A 20,777-nucleotide genomic window follows, 5' to 3' on the forward strand; every position below is an offset into this window, starting at 1 on the left:
TCATACTAACAGTATGTTGGTATGTGGATGCAATGCCACATTTATCAGGTCTCATTTCATTTCATTTCAAAAATTGACAATCCTCATATGGAAAGGATTTGCTGTTGTGTAACTTCAAGTCTTTTCTGACTTATGGTGATTCTAAGGTGTCACATGACAAGATGCAGTCAGAAGAAGTTCACCATTGCCTTCCTCTGACGCTGAGAAAGTGTGACTTGTCAAGTTACCTAAAAGGTTTCATGACTTGAGCAAAGATTCAAACCTGTTCTCCAGAATCATAGTCCAAACTTCAAACCACTACAGCATGCCAGGATGGCAAAATTAAATGCATTCATTTTTGTGAGAAAATATCATGTTTTCAGCATTCTGAGACCTGATCTCATTTTTGCTTTATGCTATACATCTTTATGGAAAGTGTGTTAATGTTTAATGTCCATGGCGCATTTCAAGATTAAGAATAAAGTACTATCTGAAACTTTAATAAGGAATTAGAACAAACCTCTCTATCAGTGTCATAATTGCCTATGTGAACTTGCAGCAGGAATAATCCAAAGGTCACCTGAATTCCACAGCTGAAGGCAGTGCTTTCTGTCATCTTTCGAAATGCCCAGGTGCACAATGGTTTCCTTGTGCTTGAATACAACCTGCTGTCTTCCTGAATGGGGTAAGATTCGGCCGATGTCTTGCACAACCTGCACACGATATGGATGTCTGGATATGTCATTTGCTCTTTTCAGCTCCCTTAGAATGTCTTCCTTTAATGCCAACTATGCAGAGAAACCGCCCTAGCCTGTCAAGCTGTGCTGCAAACCATGGGCACCTTGTGACACATCGGCTCAAAGATCTGATCAGATGTCCACGTAAGTGAGAGTGCTCTTTTGACTAGATCTGTGCAATTTGGGATATTACTCAATGAAACCCATCAGCCATGTATTACTTACAGTGTGTCTTTCAAGAATTACTTGGTCATAAAGCATGTGGAAAATTAAGACTGGATGACCACTGTCATATAATGGAGTTTGACTCTGCATTATATGCTCAGTGTAGACCTATATAGTGCAGTGTGACTGCATTACATTGGTCTACACCAGTGGTCCCCAACCTGTGATTCATGGACCACTGGTGGTTCCAGGGAACTAAAATATGGTCTGTGGCCTCACTGTTACTACACTGTTGCAATGAGAGCGACTGGTCTCACAAAATCCTATTACAGTGCCGAGGCATCAGGGATGTCTGGAGGGGAGATGTTGACTACCCACAAAAGACACGACAACAAGCCTCCTGACTGCTGCTTCTCCTCCTCCTCCCTCCCCCTGAGCAAAGCCGTTCTTGGTGCCTTCATTTTGAGGCCTGTTCCTGGGGTTATTTGGGGTGTTCGTTCAGAAGATTGCATTGGATAGACCACATCAGCTTTAGATTATTAAATATGGTTTTCTGTGGGTGAGCAGATGGTGACTAATGAATGGCATATGTTCTGTATCAGAAACTAGAGCTGATGTAGTCTATCCAATGCAATTTTCTGAATCAGCACCCCAAAACTGAATCCAAAGTTGACCAAAAACTGATTCGTAATTAATGTTGGAGAGTGGTCCCTGGTCAAAAAAAGGTTGGAAATCACTGGTCTATACAGACCACATAATGTAGATTCAAACTCCATTATATGATAGTGTACTTCCAGCCATAGAGCATTGCTTTGTTTAATTGTATCTTCAATAAAGCATGTCCTTGCTGTGCACTGGTTTGATGAGCACATTTTATATTTCAGTATAGCTTAAAAATTCTCCCCACTTCTCTGTAGCATTACCTATTACTCATTTTTTCTATTCCACTTCCATTGACAATTTGTCAACAGAATGGTCTCAAGCAGGCAATAAGCAGACACAGGTAAAAATGCAATAAAAGCAGACATTTTTCCAAGTGAGACAATCACTTGTTGCATGTTAGCGAAAGAGGTAGCTGCTTTACTAATTACAAATTATTTTTATTGGAAAAAAGATGCAGTGGCAAAGTGAATTAACTGCATTAAGTTCAAACCACATGTCAGGCCCCTTCTACATTGCCATATAACCCAGATAATCAAATCAGATAATCCACATTATTTGCTTTGAACTGGATTATATGGGTCTACACTGCCATATAATCCAATTCAGAGCAAATAATCTGGATTTTCTATAGCAGTGTAGATGGGGTATCAAAAAAAATCAAGATTATCTGCTTTAAACTGGATTTATGGCAGTGGAGATGAAGCTGCTGAGACCCTGGTGGCGCAGCGGATTAAACCGCTGATCTGCTGAACTTGCTGACCAAAAGATTGGAGGTTCAAATCCAAAGAGCGGGATGAGCTCCAGCTGTTAGCTCCAGCTTCTGGCAACGTAGCAGTTCGAAAACATGCAAAGGTGAGTAGATGAATAGGTACTGCTCCGGCGGGAAGTTAAAGGTGCTCCGTGCAGTCATGCCGGCCACATGACCTTAGAGGTGTCTACGGACAGCAGTGGCTCTTCGTCTTAGAAATGGAGGTGAGTATCAACCCTCAGAGTCGGACACGGCTGGACTTAATATCGGGAGAAACCTTTACCTTTGCCTAGATGAGGCCTCAGTGACAATCTTTTGTATTATACTGGCCTGTTTTACAGAATGTCCTCCAGTTAGGGCAAATATGTTGCAAAGTTGCCAGAGATTATAGTTATATAATTGTATTTTATTTTTACAAATTTCAAAACATTTTTCTTGTTTAGCCTATTTCATAGTAATTCCTGACACAAGCTACAACTTTGTATTCATACCTTTGAATGTTTATTTTTTTTAATATCTCTATTCCTATTTGATTGTTTGAAAAACCTTCAGTAGAGACAAGGCAGATCCAAGGAATTAATGCATCCAGTAAAAAATAGCCCTCAGTAATATGAAAAGGGGGATACTGACAACAAATAAAATAAATATCTGTATGGAATTTCATATGCAGACTCAGCAAAATAATTACTGGTGTGTTTTTCTTTACCAAGTTGGATTACTTACTTTTTAAACATTTGTATTCTTCCTGTTCTCATATATTTAAACGGCTTGTGCATAGATGGAGCATATCAGTATTAGTCTTAAGTTATGCATCTGATAATTTGTTTCCAACATGATACCATTCTTACCAGATACACAGGTATATCACCTATTACAGAATATGAATGAGAAGGGTTCTCCATTATGAAAGTAAGGAGTGACTGCTCTGGACCATGTTATCAGGGCACTTGGTGGGTGCCTGAATTCTTGCTTTTGTTATTGCACATACATAGTACAACATGAAATAAGGTTTGTATGCACAGCTGGGATGCAAAGAGATAATTTGGTCTGTTGCAACTTAAAAAATGAAGGAAGAATATTTTATGTGTTTTAAGCTTTGTATAATATTTTATTAAGTATTTAATTGATGTAACTGTGTTGTTTGATTTTATGGATTTCTGTTTTGGGCATTGAATTTTGCCATCTCCTGTATGCCGCCTTGAGTCCCTTTGGGTGAGAAAGGCGGGGTAAAAATGTTGTAAATAAATAAATAGGTGGCTGCAGACATGCAGATCCCAAGAGGGTTCAATTGCAAGTGCTCACATTTTCCACTGTAAATATTATAAATACCTTTGAGATCTTGAACGAACACTAAGGCTCCTTCTACACTGTCATATAAAATCCAGATTATCTGATTTGAACTGGATTATATGGCAGTGTAGACTCAGATAATCCAGTTCAAAGCAGATAATCTGGATTATCTGATTTGATATCCTGGATTATATGGCAGTGTAGAAGGGGCTTTAGTGTAGCTGCTCCTTCTCAACACATACAACGAGAGGGCATATTAGAAACATATTTTGGGATAGCCAGAGTATTACATGCAATGTTTTACTTTTCCAAAAATTGCAATGATTTTGTCAATGCTGACATTTCTCACACAATGTCTGCTTGCTTTTGACTGGTTGAGCTCTTTACAAAGGTTTTGCCAAAGTGGGGGACACGAAACTGCATTAACATTTGAAAATACTGTGTTGAAGAGAGTCCTGTGCACCACAAGATGGCACACTTTCTACTCAAGCAGCATCTTTGTTTTTATTCTTCCTAAATAGGTGATGGGAGTCAACCTGAAGGATCTTAACAACAACCTTGGAAGATAAACCCAGGTTTAGTTTGCATGCTTGATTCTGTGGCATACATCTCTGAGAAAATCCTATTGTCTCGGAGAAAAGTATTTTATCACATGGAACATACATTTCCCTCATCAAACAATATAAATGTGTGTTGTCTAAGGTTTTCATGGCTGGAATCATCTATGGCAGGCATCCTCAGAGGTTGTGAGGTCTGTTTGAAACTAGGCAAGTAGGGTTTATATATCTGTGGAATGTCCAGGGTGAGAGAAAGAACTCAGATCTGTTTGAGACAAGTGTAAATGTTGCAACTGGCCAGCTTGAGTAGGACTGAATAGCCTTGCAGCTTCAAAGCCTGGCTGCTTCCTGCCTGGGGGAATCCAAATGCAACGCCCAAACGTGAATCAAGGAACGTGAAAGGCACTGCAAACTAATTCAACCAGAGAAGTCTGTCATAGCAGAGCACGTGATGAACCAACCTGGACGCATCATATTTTTTGAGAACATAGAAATGCTCGATCGCTCTAACAACCACCATGTCAGACTACACAGAGAAGCCACTGAAATCCACAAGCATGTGGACAATTTCAACAGAAAGGAGGAAACCATGAAAATGAACAAAATCTGGCTACCAGTATTTTAAAAACCCTTTAAAATCAGGGCAGTAAGTAAAGGACAACACTTAAGGGAATTCCAGACAGGAAACAATCAGGGCCAGCTAACACCTCCCAACTAAGGATTCCTCCACTTGCCTAGTTTCCAACAGACCTCGTAACCTGTGAGGATGCCTGACATAGATATGGGCAAAACGTCTGGAGAAAATGCATCTGGAACATGGCTATACAGTCTGGAAAACTCACAGCAACCCAATATAAATGTGATCTTCCTGTCTGAAAAGAGCCAAAGTCTGGGTAGTTCTGTGAAATCTCTTGGATAGGCATGCCTTTTTGCCATATTATTTGCTTCGTCCTGTCTGAAAGTTACACACCTTTTATTCATATGGGCTAGTTTGGCTTTGTATCTTTATTCTTGGATTAGTTTCTTCACACTTCTTTTCTGTATGCCAATTTTTTTCCTTTAGAGATCTTTGGCTGGCAATTTTATGTCCCAAGTTTAAACCCCTTTTTTCAGCTCAGTTTTGATATCTTATGTGACTCCAGCAACTCCTGCCCTCAATACTTTGTTTCTGCAAATAGGCAAGTAAAACTAATAATTACATACGGTAATTAACTAATGGGTCATTAGGTAGATAAACCGTTTTGCATTTTTCATCAGATTTGCTTTACTATGTACGTCACATTCATACATGGCTAAAGAGCCAGCATGGTGTCTGAGTATTGGACTAGGACTCTGGACAGTAGGTTTGAATCCCTGCTTAACCATGGAACCTACTGGCTGACTTTGGGCAAGTCACACTCTCTCAGCCTCAGAGGAAGGCAATAGCAGATCTCTTTTTTCCCATAAGTTTTGATTAGTGGATTAGAACTACTCTGTATAAATGTCAACTATGTCACCGAGGAAGAGGAAAGGGATTGAGGGAGAAGAGAACCCTTATATTTGTTACAATTATATTACATCTATATATTCAACTCAAATACAGTAGAGTCTCGCTTATCCAACCTTCGCTTATCAAATGTTCTGGATTATCCAACACAGTCTGTCTCCCGCCTGGATCCACAATTGTTTCTCTAAGCAGCAAGGACTGAACCTTTTATGGATTTAACTTCCAACAATGTTGTTACTGTACATTCATTTTATGCAATTCTATTTTTATTTTTAGTCAATTTTTAGTAGTCAATGTTTTTGTAATCAATACAGTGTGATGTTTGGGTGCTAAATTCATAAATACAGTAATTACTACATAACATTACCGTGTATTGAACTGCTTTTTCTGTCAATTTGTTGTAAAACATGATGTTTTGGCGCTTAATTTGTAAAATCATAATGTAATTTTACGTTTAATACGCTTTTCTTTTATCCCTCCTTATTATCCAACACTTTCACTTATTCAATGTTCTGCCAGCCCGTTTATGTTGGATAAGCGAGACTCTACTGTACTATTATACACATTGTCAAGTTTTGATCCAAATATCCTCTTTAACAGAAAAGAACACACTCTTGTCGTCCAACGTTGAAACTGGTAGTCATATTTTCCCATACTTTCCATTTTCTTTTCCAGTTCTTTATATCTATTTTATCTAATTTTAACTACAGTAGAGTCTCACTAATCCAAGCCTCACTAATCCAAGCCTCTGGATAATCCAAGCCATTTTAGTAGTCAATGTTTTCAATATATTGTGATATTTTGGTGCTAAATTCATAAATACAGTAATTACAACATAACATTATTGTGTATTGAACTACTTTTTCTGTCAAATTTGTTGTATAACATGAAGTTTTGGTGCTTAATTTGTAAAATCATAACCTAATTTGATGTTTAATAGGCTTTTCCTTAATCCCTCCTTATTATCCAAGATATTCGCTTATCCAAGCTTCTGCCGGCCCGTTTAGCTTGGATAAGTGAGACTCTACTGTATTGTCATGTAGATCTAAAAACTCAATTAAATTTCTTGGTAAATTAGTATTGTGTAGGTGAGAATTCACTATGTTACATTGTCATCTTTTCTTCTTCCTTCCCTTTTTTAAAACACTGCACAAACATTATGTGTTTGCATATTATATCTGTAATTATAAATCTTTTCGTGTCAGGAGTGACTTGAGAAACTGCAAATTTCTTCTGATGTGAGAGAATGGTTGTTTGCAAGGATGTTGCTCAGGGGATGCCTGGATGTTTAAATGTTTTTACCATCCTTGTGGGAGCCTTTTCTCATGTCCTTGCATGGGGTGCTGGAGCTGACAGAGGGAGCTCATCCACACTCTCCCGAGGTTAGATTCGAACTGGCAACCTTCAGATCAGCAACCCAACATTCAAGTAATCAGTCCTGCCAGTACAAGGGTTTAACCCACTGCACCATCGGGGGCTCCCAATTATAAAATATCTAAATAACAAAGCTTGCAATCATTTCCATTCCAATTAAAGAGTACTGATACATCTATTATCTAAAGCCTCTAAAGCCTTGTGTGTGTGTGTATATATAGTGCAAAATGTATCTGTATAACATCAATAATATTTTAATCAACAAATCCTGCTGTGGTCATCTTCCTTTGGCTCTTTATAAATTCATTAAAGAGTTTCCACTCTTCTTGGAGTTTCTGTGTATTTATTTGTTGTAGAGATAAAGTTAATTTGTCAATTTCAGCCATTTCAAACACTTTTATAATCCAATCTTCTGGTGCGTTGTGTGGTTTCCGGGCCATATGGCTATATTCTAGCAGTACAGTAGAGTCTCACTTATCCAACATAAACGGGCCAGCAGAACGTTGGATAAGCGAATATGTTGGATAATAAGGAGGGATTAAGGAAAAGCCTATTACACATCAAATTAAGTTATGATTTTAAAAATTAAGCACTAAAATATAATGTTTAACAACAAATTAGACTGAAAAAGTAGTTCAATATGCAGTAATGCTATGTAGTAATTACTGTATTTACGAATTTAGCACCAAAATATCACGATGTATTGAAAACATTGACTACAAAAATGCGTTGGATAATCCAGAACGCTGGATAAGCGAGTGTTGGATAAGTGAGACTCTACTCCTGATGTTTCGCCTGCATCTGTGGCTGGCATCTTCAGAGGATCTGAAGGATGCCAATCACAGATGCCAATCACAGATGCAGGCAAAACATCAGGAAAAAATGCTGCTAGAATACTGTCATACAGCCCAGAAACCACACAAAACACCAGTTATTCTGGCCGAGAAAGCCTTTGACGATACAATCTTCTGATGTGGATATGTTTTGTTGTTTCCATAGTTTTGCGTATTTGGTTCTTGCTGCTGTTGTCATATAAAGGCAAACCTCTTTTGAACAAATCTTGCCAAGAAAGCCCTATGATGCGATTGACTTAAGAAATGACTTGAAAGCACTTGACAATGGCAGAATGATGTAAATAGTCTGCACAGCATATTTACATTTTAGATTTCTAGCCGTTTTTTGGATGTAGTAATTAGAATGTCATTATTCACTTTAGTTCAAAACCGGCTTGTCTATGGAAATTTTTATCACATTCATTTAAAATCACCTTGTGTCCACAATTCCAAAGCAGAGGTAAATCCTCCTTGGATTGCAAATGTTTTCGATCCAAACTCAGAACGTATAAGGTTTTCCATGCTGTTCGTCCCTGCTGTGTTTGTTTCCTGGGGACAGATTGGATCAACAGAATGGTTTACATATTTCAGAGGTGACACTGTTTCATCCGGATATGGCATTTCAAAAGGACCATGGGTATATTGTCTTCCAAATCCAGCATCAAACAAGCAATCTTAGATGGTGAGCTTTGTATTTACTCTGCTAAGATGAAAACTGCTTGCCAGCTGGTTTTTTTTATAGAGGGCACCAGGAATGTGGCAAAGGCACCCAATGCCTAACCACATCCAGGAGAGGAAAATATAAATAGTGTTATGTTGGAAGACCTAGAGATTCCCAGGGAGAGCACTTCTGTAGGCATTTATAGGTCTTCCACCACTCTAGGCAACTCTACATCCTCCACTACAATTCTGTGGTCAAATTCTAGCAGAATTTGACCACCGTTATGAAGAGAGAATGAGGAGCAGGGAGATATCATTATCTCGGCTGGGGTGGGCATGAAGATTTCAACCCCGGAAATCTAAGGATGACCCCTTTACAATGTCACGGGGAGGGAGCACTGGTTAACTAAACTGGTAAACTGGCTGGGATTTCTGGGAGTTGTAGGCTAAAAACATCTGGGGACCCTAGGTTGAGAACCACTGTGATTTATTGATTTATTTATTTAATGTCAAAAGCATTGCATAATAAATAAGTTTAAAAGTGATAAAATAAAGGAATCACAAACAGCTAAATAGTTTTGGACCAAAAGCGGGCAACAGCAATCGCATTGTCCGTAGCTTTAAACATCTCCTCCTCCGTGCATGAGGCAGGGCATTGTGGGCAAGCATACATATGCGGAGTTGTTTGTTCTGCTCCACAGTCACACAAGGTGGAGGATTCCTCCAGGTAGTGCCATCTTGCCAGGTTGTCTTTTGATCTGCCCACTCCGCTTCTCAGTCTGTTTAGGGACTTCCAAGTTGCCCATTCTCGGTTTGCCTCTTGGGGGACATTCAGTGGGGATTGCCTGGTTTAGCTGCCCAGAGGGACGCCCTTGCTGTTGCTGGGGGGACATCAAGAGGAGTGGTGGTTCTCATGAAGCCCTTCCTTGATTTGAGTCTGGTGGGAGGAGGGTGATAGTTACGCAGTGGATGGCTTTCACAATGTTCAACCTTTTCTCTCTCACAGTTAGCAGCAACTTCCCGTCGCACGTCGGGGGGGCAATGCCAGCTAGCTTACAGAGTTTAAGTTTAAGGCATCCTGTGATTATTCTGCATGTTTCATTCAGTGCTATGTCCACCTGCTTCGCATGGGCAGACTTGTGCCAAACAGGACAGGCGTACTCTGCAGTTGAGAAAGACAAGGCCAGGACTGATGTTCTTACTACTTGTGGGTCTGTACCCCATGCGCTGCCAGTCAGTTTCCGCAGGATGTTATTGCGTGCAGCTACTTTGTGCTTGGTGTTCATGCAGTGTTTCCTGTATGTTAATGTTCGGTCTAAGGTGACACCAAGGTATTTAGGATGGAAACAGTGTTCGAGCTCTTGACCTTCCCAAGTAACTTTCAGTTTCCTGTTGGCTTCGCGGTTACGTAGGTGGAAAGCACACACTTGTGTCTTGGAAGGGTTAGGCTTCAGGTGGTTCTCTTTGTAGTAGCTGGAGAGATCTTTCAAGGCATTAGTGAGCTGGTTTTCAACTGTTTCAAAATCTTTTGCTTGTGTTGTAAGGCTAAGGTCATCAGCATATATAAAGCTCTTTGTGAGTGGTGGTTGTGGCTGATCATTCGTGAAGATGTTAAATAAGGTCGGGGCAAGAACGCTGCGTTGGGGTAAACCATTCTTTTGCCTCCTCCATCTTCTTTTCCTGCCCTGAAACTCCACATAGAAGCTGCGGTTTTCCAGGAGGGTCTGGACAGTTTTTGTAAAATCAAAGTCCCGAGTAATATGGTAGACTTTATGCACCACTGTGATAGACCATGCCAATCCAGAATAGGTCTCCACAGTCACTTACGGAGACATCGCTAAGACTCTACCCTTGGAAGACAATCGGACTCAGCCACAAGGGATCGCCTATTATGATGGTTCCCTGATCTTAGGGTTTGGGCCTGAATGATTTGAACATTGGACTTTGGAGTTCAGGCTATGAAACCCACTGATTGAGCTTGGCAGATCACACTCTTTCAGCGTCAAAAGGAATCGATGGCAAACCCCTTTGAACAAACTGTGCCAAGAAAAAGCTATGACAGGGTCGCTTAAGGGTTGCCATAAGTTAGAAATGGCTTGAGCAACAACTCATAGTGAGGGGGAGGAAGAATGTGAAGGTAAGAGTGCTGCCTTGAAAATGTATATGTATATCTATATACCGTAGAGTCTTTGCTTATCCAACGTTCTGTATTATCCAACGCAGTATGTCTCCCATCCAGGTCCACAGCTGTTTCTCTAGGCAGCAATGCACAGCAGGCCAACACACCCAACAACAACACAAGCGCAGTCACAATCCCAAACCAGTGGCAGACTTGTTGTAAAACATGATGTTTTGATGCTTAATTTGTAAAATCATAACATAAATTGATGTTTAATAGGCTTTTCCTTAATTGCTCCTTATTATGCAACATTTTCACTTATCCAACGTTCTGCCGGCCCGTTTATATTGGATAAATGAAACTCTATTGTTTCTATATCATTTGCTAATCTGATAGATATTTTTGCTTGCTTGATGACATAGTTTGTGTATCTCTGGTTGGTAGTGAAGGTATCATGCTTAATTACATCCTCCATGACCCTGCCTTATAATATCAGGACTGTAATATCTTCAGCACCTATATCCAGTGACGTTTTCTCATTTTGGTGTGTGGGAATTATCCCTTTATGTTGCTTGCTACACTAAAGAGTTAGGATTATTAATTGAAAGCCTGATTTTAGTCATACTGGGGCATTTATTACACATAAAGTAGTGCAGATGGGATTGCATCTGCCATTGCTCAATGCCTAAAATGAACATTAGTCAAACACATGCTTACTCCAAAGTGACAACTACATCGATTTAAGTCAGCTGAAACTAGTAAGCAATAATGAAATGCAGCCTACTCTTGAGCCTTTCTATCCTAAAGACAAATATTCTTGGCTTCAGGTTGTGCAAAAAAAATGTATTTGAACCAGCAGAAAGAGCTGAGGTTTAATTTAATAGATGCTCTTGTAGCACTATGATTATGACTATGGGTTCATCTAGTATTAAGGACTATGGGTTCATCTAGTGTTAGTGTAGTTTGACATCACTTTAACTGGTATGGCTCAATGCTATGGAATCCTGAGAGTGGTAGTTTTACAAGATCTTCAGCAAATGAATTCAATAAATTTACTGCACAATGATCAGACTGTTGTTGCCTCACCAAACTACAATTTCCAGGATTCCATAGAATTAAACTCCATTAAAGTGGAGTAAAAGTAATCAATTTTAGTGTAGACATACCCTGTCATCATTTGTGACATTTCTAGCTGAAATGAGAACACAGCTTATTCTAAAATTAAAACTAAAAAGCATATGTGGTATTAAAGCTGTGTGAATATATATTTGTGTGTGCGGCTGTGCACACACACATCCATATTTTTTTTAAAAAATCCTTGATTATAACTCAAGATTCATCTACACTCCAGAATAATGTTGTTTTACACCTCTTTAATTGCCATGGCTCAGTGCTTTGTGTGGAATCCTGGGAGTTGTAGTTTGTTGAGGCACCAGCAGTATTTGACAGAGAAGGCTAAACATGATGCAAAACTATAATTTCCATGGAATTACATCAATTCAACAGTGTAGATGCATCCTTGGTTTCAACAGGTACAAATGCTTTGGTTTTTCATAAAGTAACATTTCTATGCTTCTGAAAATTTCTGGCACCTTATGTACTTTCTCACCCACAGCTCAAAATATCTAGAGGGCCAAAGTACAGGAAATCCATACTCACATCTCATGTGTCCTTTTTTTAAAAAAAGAAAAGGAAAAAAAGGAAAGAAGTAACAAGCATGGGGACATCAATCAGGATTTTGATTGTGGCCCATGCGAAACATACATCAACTAAATAATGAAAATGACAATTTCTCGGTGGGGTCCTTGCATTTGCAGGTACAGTAGAGTCTCACTTATCCAACATTCGCTTATCCAACATTCTGGATTATCCAACGCATTTTTATAGTCAATGTTTTCAATACATCATGATATTTTGGTGCTAAATTTGTAAATATAGTAATTACTACATAGCATTACTGCGTATTGAACTACTTTTTCTGTCAAATTTGTTGTTAAACATGATGTCTTGGTGCTTAATTTATAAAATCATAACCTAATTTGATGTTTAAAAGGCTTCTTTTCAATCTCTCCTTATTATCCAACATCCAACGCTTATCCAACGTTCTGCCGGCCTGCTTATGTTGGATAAGTGAGACTCTACTGTACTAGGTTCAAGCTTCCCGCCCCCATTTTCTCTTTTAAAAAAGTGGGGGATTCCAATATTTTGCATTTGGACAGTATCTTTATGAGGACCATCCAAACTGTCACAAAATAACAAGCCTTGGATCCTATATTGGAAGAAAGGTGGGAGTGGGTTCCACCCCAGTTCTGGTGATTTCTATTAAATATCTGGCAACATAAAACCAATATTCTATTTTAGGCTTGTGCTCCTGATTTAGGTTCTCATGCCTTATTTAGCCTTCTCTGCCAGAGTACTAGTGCCTCACTAAACTACAACTCCCAGGATTCCATAGCATTTTTGTGTGTGTCAGGAGCGACTTGAGAAACTGCAAGATACAGTTTCCGTCTGCAAGGATGTTGCCCAGGGGACACCTGGATATTTTGATATTTTACCATCCTTATGGGAGGCTTCTCTCATATCTCCACATGGAGAGCTGGAGCTGACAAAGGGAGCTCATCCGTGCTCTCCCCGGATTCGAACTGGCAAACTTTAGGTCAGCAGCCCAACCTTCAAGTCAGCAATCTTGTCGGCACAAGGGTTTAACCCATTGCACCACTGGGGCTCCATAGCATTGAGCTGTGGCAGTTAAAGGGGTCTCAAACTGCATTAATTCTGCAGTGTAAATGTGCCCTGAGTCTATCTACTTGTGCTGTGGTCGTCCTCTTTTTTTTCTGCCTGCCACTTTATCAAGCATTATTGATTTTTCTAATGAGCCATGTCATATCATGATTTGGCTAACATACGATAGCCTCACTTTAGTTATTTCCTCCTTGGTATAATAATAATAATAATAATAATAATAATAATAATAATAATAATAATAATAATAACAACAACAACAACAACAACAACAACAACAAAACATTGCATGGAAAGTTCCTTGACAAAATTGAAGGAAAAGCTGATAAGGAGAAGACCTGGCTATGGCTCACGAATGGGACCCTGAAGAAGGAGACAGAAGACCTGATCCTTGCAGCCCAGGAGCAAGCCATCAGAATAAATGCAATTAAGGCCAAGATCGAAAAATCAGCTGATGACCCAAAATGCAGACTGTGCAAGGAAACTGACGAAACCATTGATCATATCCTCCGCTGCTGTAAGAAAATCGCACAGACAGACTACAAACAGAAGCACAACTATGTGGTCCAAATGATTCATTGGAACTTATGCCTCAAGTACCACCTGCCAGCAGTAAAGAACTGGTGGGATCACAAACCTGCAAAAATATTGGAAAATGAGCACGCAAAGATACTGTGGGACTAACAAATCCAGACTGACAAAGTTCTGGAACACAACACACCAGACATCACAGTTGTGGAAAAGAAAAAGGTTTGGATCATTGATGTTGCCATCCCAGGTGACAGTCGCATTGACGAAAAACAACAGGAAAAACTCAGCCGCTATCAGGACCTCAAGATTGAACTTCAAAGACTCTGGCAGAAACCAGTGCACGTGGTCCCGGTGGTCATTGGCACATTGGGTGCCGTGCCAAAAGATCTCAGCCGGCATTTGGAAACAATAGACATTGACAAAATCACAATCTGCCAACTGCAAAAGGCCACCCTGCTGGGATCTGCACGCATCATCTGAAAATACATCACACAGTCCTAGACACTTGGGAAGTGTTCGACTTGTGGTTTTGTGATATGAAATCCAGCATATCTATCTTGTTTGCTGTGTCATAATAAAATAATAATAATAAGTGCCAAAATATCTCAGCCGGCATTTGGAAACAATAAACATTGACAAAATTATGATCTGTCAACTGCAAAAAGCCACCTTACTGGGATCTGCACACATCATCCAAAAATACATCACAAAATCCTAAACACTTGGGAAGTGTTTGACTTGTAATTTTGTGATATAAAATCATTTGCTGTGTCATACTATGTCTTTGTGTCAATAATAATAATAATAACAACAACTTTATTTATAACTTGCCCACTCTCCTCGAAGAGACTCAGGGTGGTTTCCAAAGTATAATAAAAGAACAAATAAACAACAATCAAGACAAAACATAAAATAAACTAAAACTAACTTATAAACAACCATATCCATTGATCTCTCTTCCAGTACAGTACATTTTAAATGTCAGCTTTCTTCACTGAGAAGTTTTTAAACCATGTCCATTACCCAGCTGCAGCACTAGGATTCCACTTTAATGGCCATGGCAACATCTTATGGGAATTTAGAATTGTGTGACCTTAAGCAGAACCTACCACATGGTTTGCTTTGAGGGACTAGCTCTGCTTTGGCCCCTTCTACACTGTCAAAAAAATAATCCAGATTATCTTATTTTAACTAGGTTATATGTCAGTGTAGACTCATATAATCCAGTTCAAAACAGATAATGTGGATTATCTGATTTAATAATTTGTAATGCTTGCCAAACAGGCTGATTTTCCTTTTTGCGGAGGACAGCTGAAGCATTCTCTGCAGGGTCTACTATAAACACTGCATGTTGTTGCTAACGGATTTGTGTAAATGGATGGCGTCCAGAAACCCTTTACTGTGGCAAGTGCCGGATTTAGGATAAATGCGGCCCTGTGCTGGTTAATTTATGAGGCCCCTTACTTACTTGGGCCTTGAAGGAAGTAGGCCTGGTAAGCCTGCATTGCGGTACACTCCCATAGAGTATAATTAACTCTATCATTTTGTCTGGAATTGCTCTGAAACAAAGCTTTCAAATTTACAATTACATCACATAAGCAAAATCCATCGCATAATTTTTTGGGGGGCAGGAAGGCACAGTAAGACCCCTCCCCTTGTGTCATCTACACCGCCATATAATCTGGTTTGAACTGCGTTGTAATGGGTTGCTGTGAGTTTTCTGGACTGTATGGTCATGTTCCAGAAGCATTTTCTACTAAAGCAAGGAGAAAAAGCTTTTGGAATATGGCCATACAGTCCAGAAAACTCATAGCAACCAAGTGATTCCGGCCATGAAAGACAGCAACAGCACATTGCATTATAATGGTTACTGCAAACTCATACAATGCATACTATGTTTCCCCGAAAAAAAGACAGTGTCTTATATTAATTTTTGCTCCCAAAGATGCACTAGGTCTTATTTTCAGGGGATGTCTTATTTTTCCATGAAGAAGAATTCACATTTATTATTGAACAAAAAATGAACATTTTATATATACTGTACAGTAGTTGTCATCACAAACCAGCATAACCAGACAAACTGTGAATCCTATCATGAATTTCTTGTTACTACCAATATTTCCATGTATAACACTCTATGGTACGTACATTTACTGATCCTGCATGCTCTGGTGTTCTGTTCGACGGGTATGCTTCCAAACAAAATCTTCGCTAGGTCTTACTTTCGGGGGAGGCTTTATAGTTAGCAATTCAGCAAAACCTCTACTAGGTCTTATTTTCTGAGGATGTCTTATTTTAGGGGAAACAGGGTGTATGAAACATATTGTATTAGAGTATATGAGTCTACACTGCCACATAATCCAATTCAGTGAGGTTAGTCTGCATTCTGAAACTGGATTTTATGGCAGTGTGAGACGGGGATCTATCTAAAATCAGGATAGTAAATAAAGAACAACACTCAAAAACCAAGGGAATTCCAGACGAGAAACAACCAGGGCCAGCTAATCGCCTCCCAACGAAGGATTTCCCCCAGGCTGGAAGCAGCCAAGCTTTGAAGCTGCAAGGCTATTCAGTGCTAATCAAGGTGATCCATTACAACATAGGCGAAACATCAGGAGAGAATGCTTCTGAATCATGGGCATACAGCTCAAAAAACTCACAGCAACCCAGTGATTTCGGCCATGAAAGCCTTGACAGCACATTGCATTATAATGGTTACTGCAAACTCATACAATGTATATATGAAACATATTGTACTAGATTATGAGTCTACACTGCCATATAATCCAATTTAGTGAGGTTAATCTGCATTCTGAAACTGGATTTTATGGCAGTGTGGGGCGGGGATCTATCTAAAATCAGGATAGTAAATAAAGAACGACACTCAAAAACCAAGGGAATTCCAGACGAGAAACAACCAGGGCCAGCTAATCGCCTCCCAACGAAGGACTCCCCCAGGCTGGAAGCAGCCAAGCTTTGAAGCTGCAAGGTAAAGGTTTCCCCTGACGTTAAGTCCAGTCATGTCTGACTCTGGGGATTGGTGCTCATCTCCATTTCTAAGCCGAAGAGCCGGCGTTGTCCGTAGACACCTCCAAGGTCATGTGGCCGGCATGACTGCATGGAGCGCCGTTACCTTCCCGCCGGAGCGGTACCTATTCATCTACTCAACTGCTAGGTTGGCAGAAGCTGGAGCTAAGAGCGGGCGCTCACTCCGCTCCCGGGATTTGAACCTGGGACCTTTCGGTCTGCAAGTTCAGCAGCTCAGAGTTTTAACACACTTCACCACCGGGGCTCCGAGGCTATTCAATGCTAATCAAGGTGATCCATTACAACGTGGGCGAAACATCAGGAGAGAATGCTTCCGGAACATGGGCATAAAGCCCGGAAAACTCACAGCAATCCAATAAATTGCATTCATTCCAGATGCCGTCTGCCATATAAAATCCAGATTATCTGCTTTGAACTGGATTATAGGGCGGTGTAGACTCACCTAATCCAGTTCAAAGCAGATAATCCGGATTATTGGGCAGTGTAGACCCAGCCAGGGTCCCGCATAGCGACTCCTGTTGCAGCGCTGCTCCCCCTTGCCAGCGGGGCCTCCTCCCCCTTTGCTTCCCTTCTTTCTTTTTTTTCCTCCCCACCTTCCTTTCCTACCTTCCACTGAACCCACCCCTTTTTCCCCATTTTGGCTTTCCTTGTGGCTAAAATATCTGGCCCGGGATTGGCTGGCAGCCGGTGGGGGAGAGAGGAAGGGGAAAAAAGAGGAGACCGGAGGCGAGATGGTGCTGAGGCCGGCGGGTGTCGGCTGCGGAGGCGCTTCTGGCGGGGGGCTCATCTAGGCAAAGGAAGGAGACCAGAGCGGTGGGGAGGCGCCTCTCGCCCACCTGCCTGCCAGCCCGCCCGCCATGCCTGCCGACAGCAACGAGCCCAACTGCCTCCTCCGCTACCAGGTGAGGAAGGGATGAGAAGGAGGAAGAGGAAGGGACGCGCCAAGGAGATTTGCCGGGAAAGCCCTGCCGCAGTGTCACCTTCTGAGCTCATCCTTGCTGGAGACGAGGGCTTCTCTCCTGCAAGACTGCGGCAGAGAGGCAATGGCCAGTCCAGGGAGGAAGGGAAGGAGGGGATGCTAGGGGAGGATGCAGCCCTGACTCTCTGCAGAGTGGACACTAGGGATGGTTTTGCATCCTAAGGGCCTTCCCACCCCCTTCTGTGCATGTGGAATGCATGCAGCTTGAACTGCCTTGGCTCAAGGCTTTGCAGTCCTTGGAGTTGCAGTTTCACTAGGTCTTGGCACGACCAAACTACAAATCAAAGGATTCCATACATGTTGAGCGGCGGCTGTTTAAAGTGGTGCCAAGCCAACCTGTGCTAACCCTGTGGTGTTGATGCAGCCCAGGTTATAGGCAGCATATAACTCAACTTTTGGGGATAATAATAATAATAATAGGGTTGTTGTGTCTTTTCCAGGCCATGTTCCAGAAGCATTATCTCCTGATATTTCGCCCACATCTATGGCAGGCGTCGTCAGAGGTTGAACACTCACAACCTCTGAGGATGCCTGCCATAGATGTGGGCGAAACGTCAGGAGAGAATGCTTCTTCAACATGGCCAGACAGCCCGGAAAACACACAACAACCCTGTGATTCCGGCCATGAAAGCCTTCGACAATAATAATAATACAGTAGAGTCTCACTTATTTATTTATTTATTTATTTATTACATGCATTTATACCCCGCCCTTCTCCCCGAGGGGACTCAGAGCGGCTTACATTCTGCCACGAGGGCCAGCAACTTATCCAACATTCTGGATTATCCAACGCATTTTTGTAGTCAATGTTTTCAATGCATTGTGATATTTTGGTGCTAAATTCGTAAATACAGTAGAGTCTCACTTATCCAACACTCGCTTATCCAACATTCTGGATTATCCAACGCATTTTTGTAGTCAGTGTTTTCAATGCATTGTGATATTTCGGTGCTAAATTCGTAAATACAGTAATTACTACATAGCATCAATGTGTAATGAACTATTTCAAATTTGTTGTATAGCATGATGTTTTGGTGCTTAATTTGTAAAATCATAACCTAATTTGATGTTTAATAGGCTTTTCCTTAACCCTCCTTATTATCCAACATATTCGCTTATCCAATGTTCTGCCGGCCCGTTTATGTTGGATAAGTGAGACTCTACTGTAATAACTTTATTTTTGTATCCTGCCTCCATCTTCCCGAAGGGACTCGGGGCGGCTCACATGGGGACGAGCCTGAACAACATAGACTAAAACAAAGATCAGTAACAAAGATCAGACAGTGTGGATTATCTGCTTGGATAATCAGGATTCTGTAGCAGTATATAAAGTGTCTGGTTTGTTTTGTTTCCATGTCAGGAGCGACTTGAGAAACTGCAAGTCGCTTCTGGTGTGAGAGAATTGGCCGTTTGCAAGGAAGTTGCCCAGCGGATGCCCAGATGTTTTACCATCCTGTGGGAGGCTTCTCTCATGTCCCCACATGGGGAGCTGGAGCTGACAGAGGGAGCTCATCCGCTCTCCCCGGATTCGGACCACCGACCTATCGGTCAGTAGTGTGGAACACCCTCCCTAGAAATATCCGACAAGCCCCAACCCTTCTGGGCTTCAGAAAAGCTGTAAATACATGGTTGTGTGCTCAAGCTTTTAATGAGTAAACGTTAAAGTCGACATGGTCCAATGTAAGGCTGAAGCATGAGATTTTGGGATGAATTGAACTAATTACATATGTTTTTAAGTTTTATAATGCATTTTAACAGTTTTAACTGATTGTATGTAGTATTCTGATTTATAATTGTATTTTAGGCATTAAATCTGCCAATTGTTGTAAGTTACCCTGAGTCCCCTCGAGTGAGAAGGGCGGGGTATAAATGCTGGAAATAAATAAATAGTCCTACCGGCACAAGGGTTAAACCCATTACACCACTGGGGGCTCCAGGGGCCTGGGTGAGAATCCTCCATATCCCTTTTTGGATTGTCCCACCCCAGGATGCTCTTAAGGATGCTATATATCTGTGTGGTGTGAAAGAGCCCCATTGGTTGTGTGGGCAGGAGGGAGCCAGGCCCCTCTTTCCTCCAGGAGAATGGACGGCAGAGCCTCCGGATCTGGTCTTGCAGTCATGGGAAAGGGAGACTGTTATTGCATGCTAAGCAATCTTCCCAAGTGTGTGTGTATGTGTGTGTATATATATATATATATATATATATATATATATATATATATATATATATATAAGGCAGGGAGGCTTGTTTGAGCTGGGCCTGGCTCTGGCAGGTCCAGAAATGAGCGAGGATCTGCAGCATCCTTTCCTAGTTATCCATACCTCAAATCCCAGAGTATTCCAGGGATCCGGGCTGTTGGCGTCATCTTCTCATGATCTCACTCTGGTTTGGCTTCTCTCTGCTTTTATTTCAGCCTCTGGCAGCCACCTATAACTAAGCGTTATAGTTAGGAGCCTGACTATGGGAAGCATATATATACAGAAGAGTCTCACTTATCCAAGCTAAACGGGCCGGCAGAAGCTTGGATAAGCGAATATCTTGGATAATAAGGAGGGATAGAGGAAAAGCCTATTAAACATCAAATTAGGTTATGATTTTACAAATTAAACACCAAAACATCATGTTATACAACAAATTTGACAGAAAAAGTAGTTCAATACACAGTAGTGTTATGTTGTAATTACTGTATTTATGAATTTAGCACCAAAATATCATGATATATTGAAAACATTGACTACAAAAAATGGCTTGGATAATCCAGAGGCTTGGATAAGCGAGGCTTGGATAAGTGAGACTCTACTGTAGTGGGTTGCTGTGAGTTTTCCAGGCTGTATGGCCATGTTCCAGAAGCATTCTCTCCTGACG

The 20,777-nt window shown here is 40.9% G+C and overlaps 1 protein-coding gene across 4 annotated transcripts in view; it reads left to right on the top strand.

Moving 5' to 3' along the window:
* Nucleotides 1-17,546: 17,546 nt before the first annotated feature.
* Nucleotides 17,547-20,777, top strand: part of slc4a8 (solute carrier family 4 member 8) — a 129,098-nt gene continuing 125,867 nt past the window's right edge. For 2 of the 4 annotated variants that reach the window (XM_062966433.1, XM_062966434.1), the window contains exon 1: nt 17,548-17,834. In XM_062966433.1, the coding sequence (XP_062822503.1) occupies nt 17,790-17,834 (45 nt within the window). In that variant the 5' untranslated portion in view covers nt 17,548-17,789. Of the gene's footprint in view, nt 17,835-20,777 lie in introns of all 4 variants that reach the window. The other 2 variants (XM_062966430.1, XM_062966432.1) reach the window with 2 other exon arrangements.

Source organism: Anolis carolinensis, unplaced genomic scaffold, assembly GCF_035594765.1.
Source record: "Anolis carolinensis isolate JA03-04 unplaced genomic scaffold, rAnoCar3.1.pri scaffold_20, whole genome shotgun sequence".
Taxonomy (NCBI): domain Eukaryota; kingdom Metazoa; phylum Chordata; class Lepidosauria; order Squamata; family Dactyloidae; genus Anolis; species Anolis carolinensis.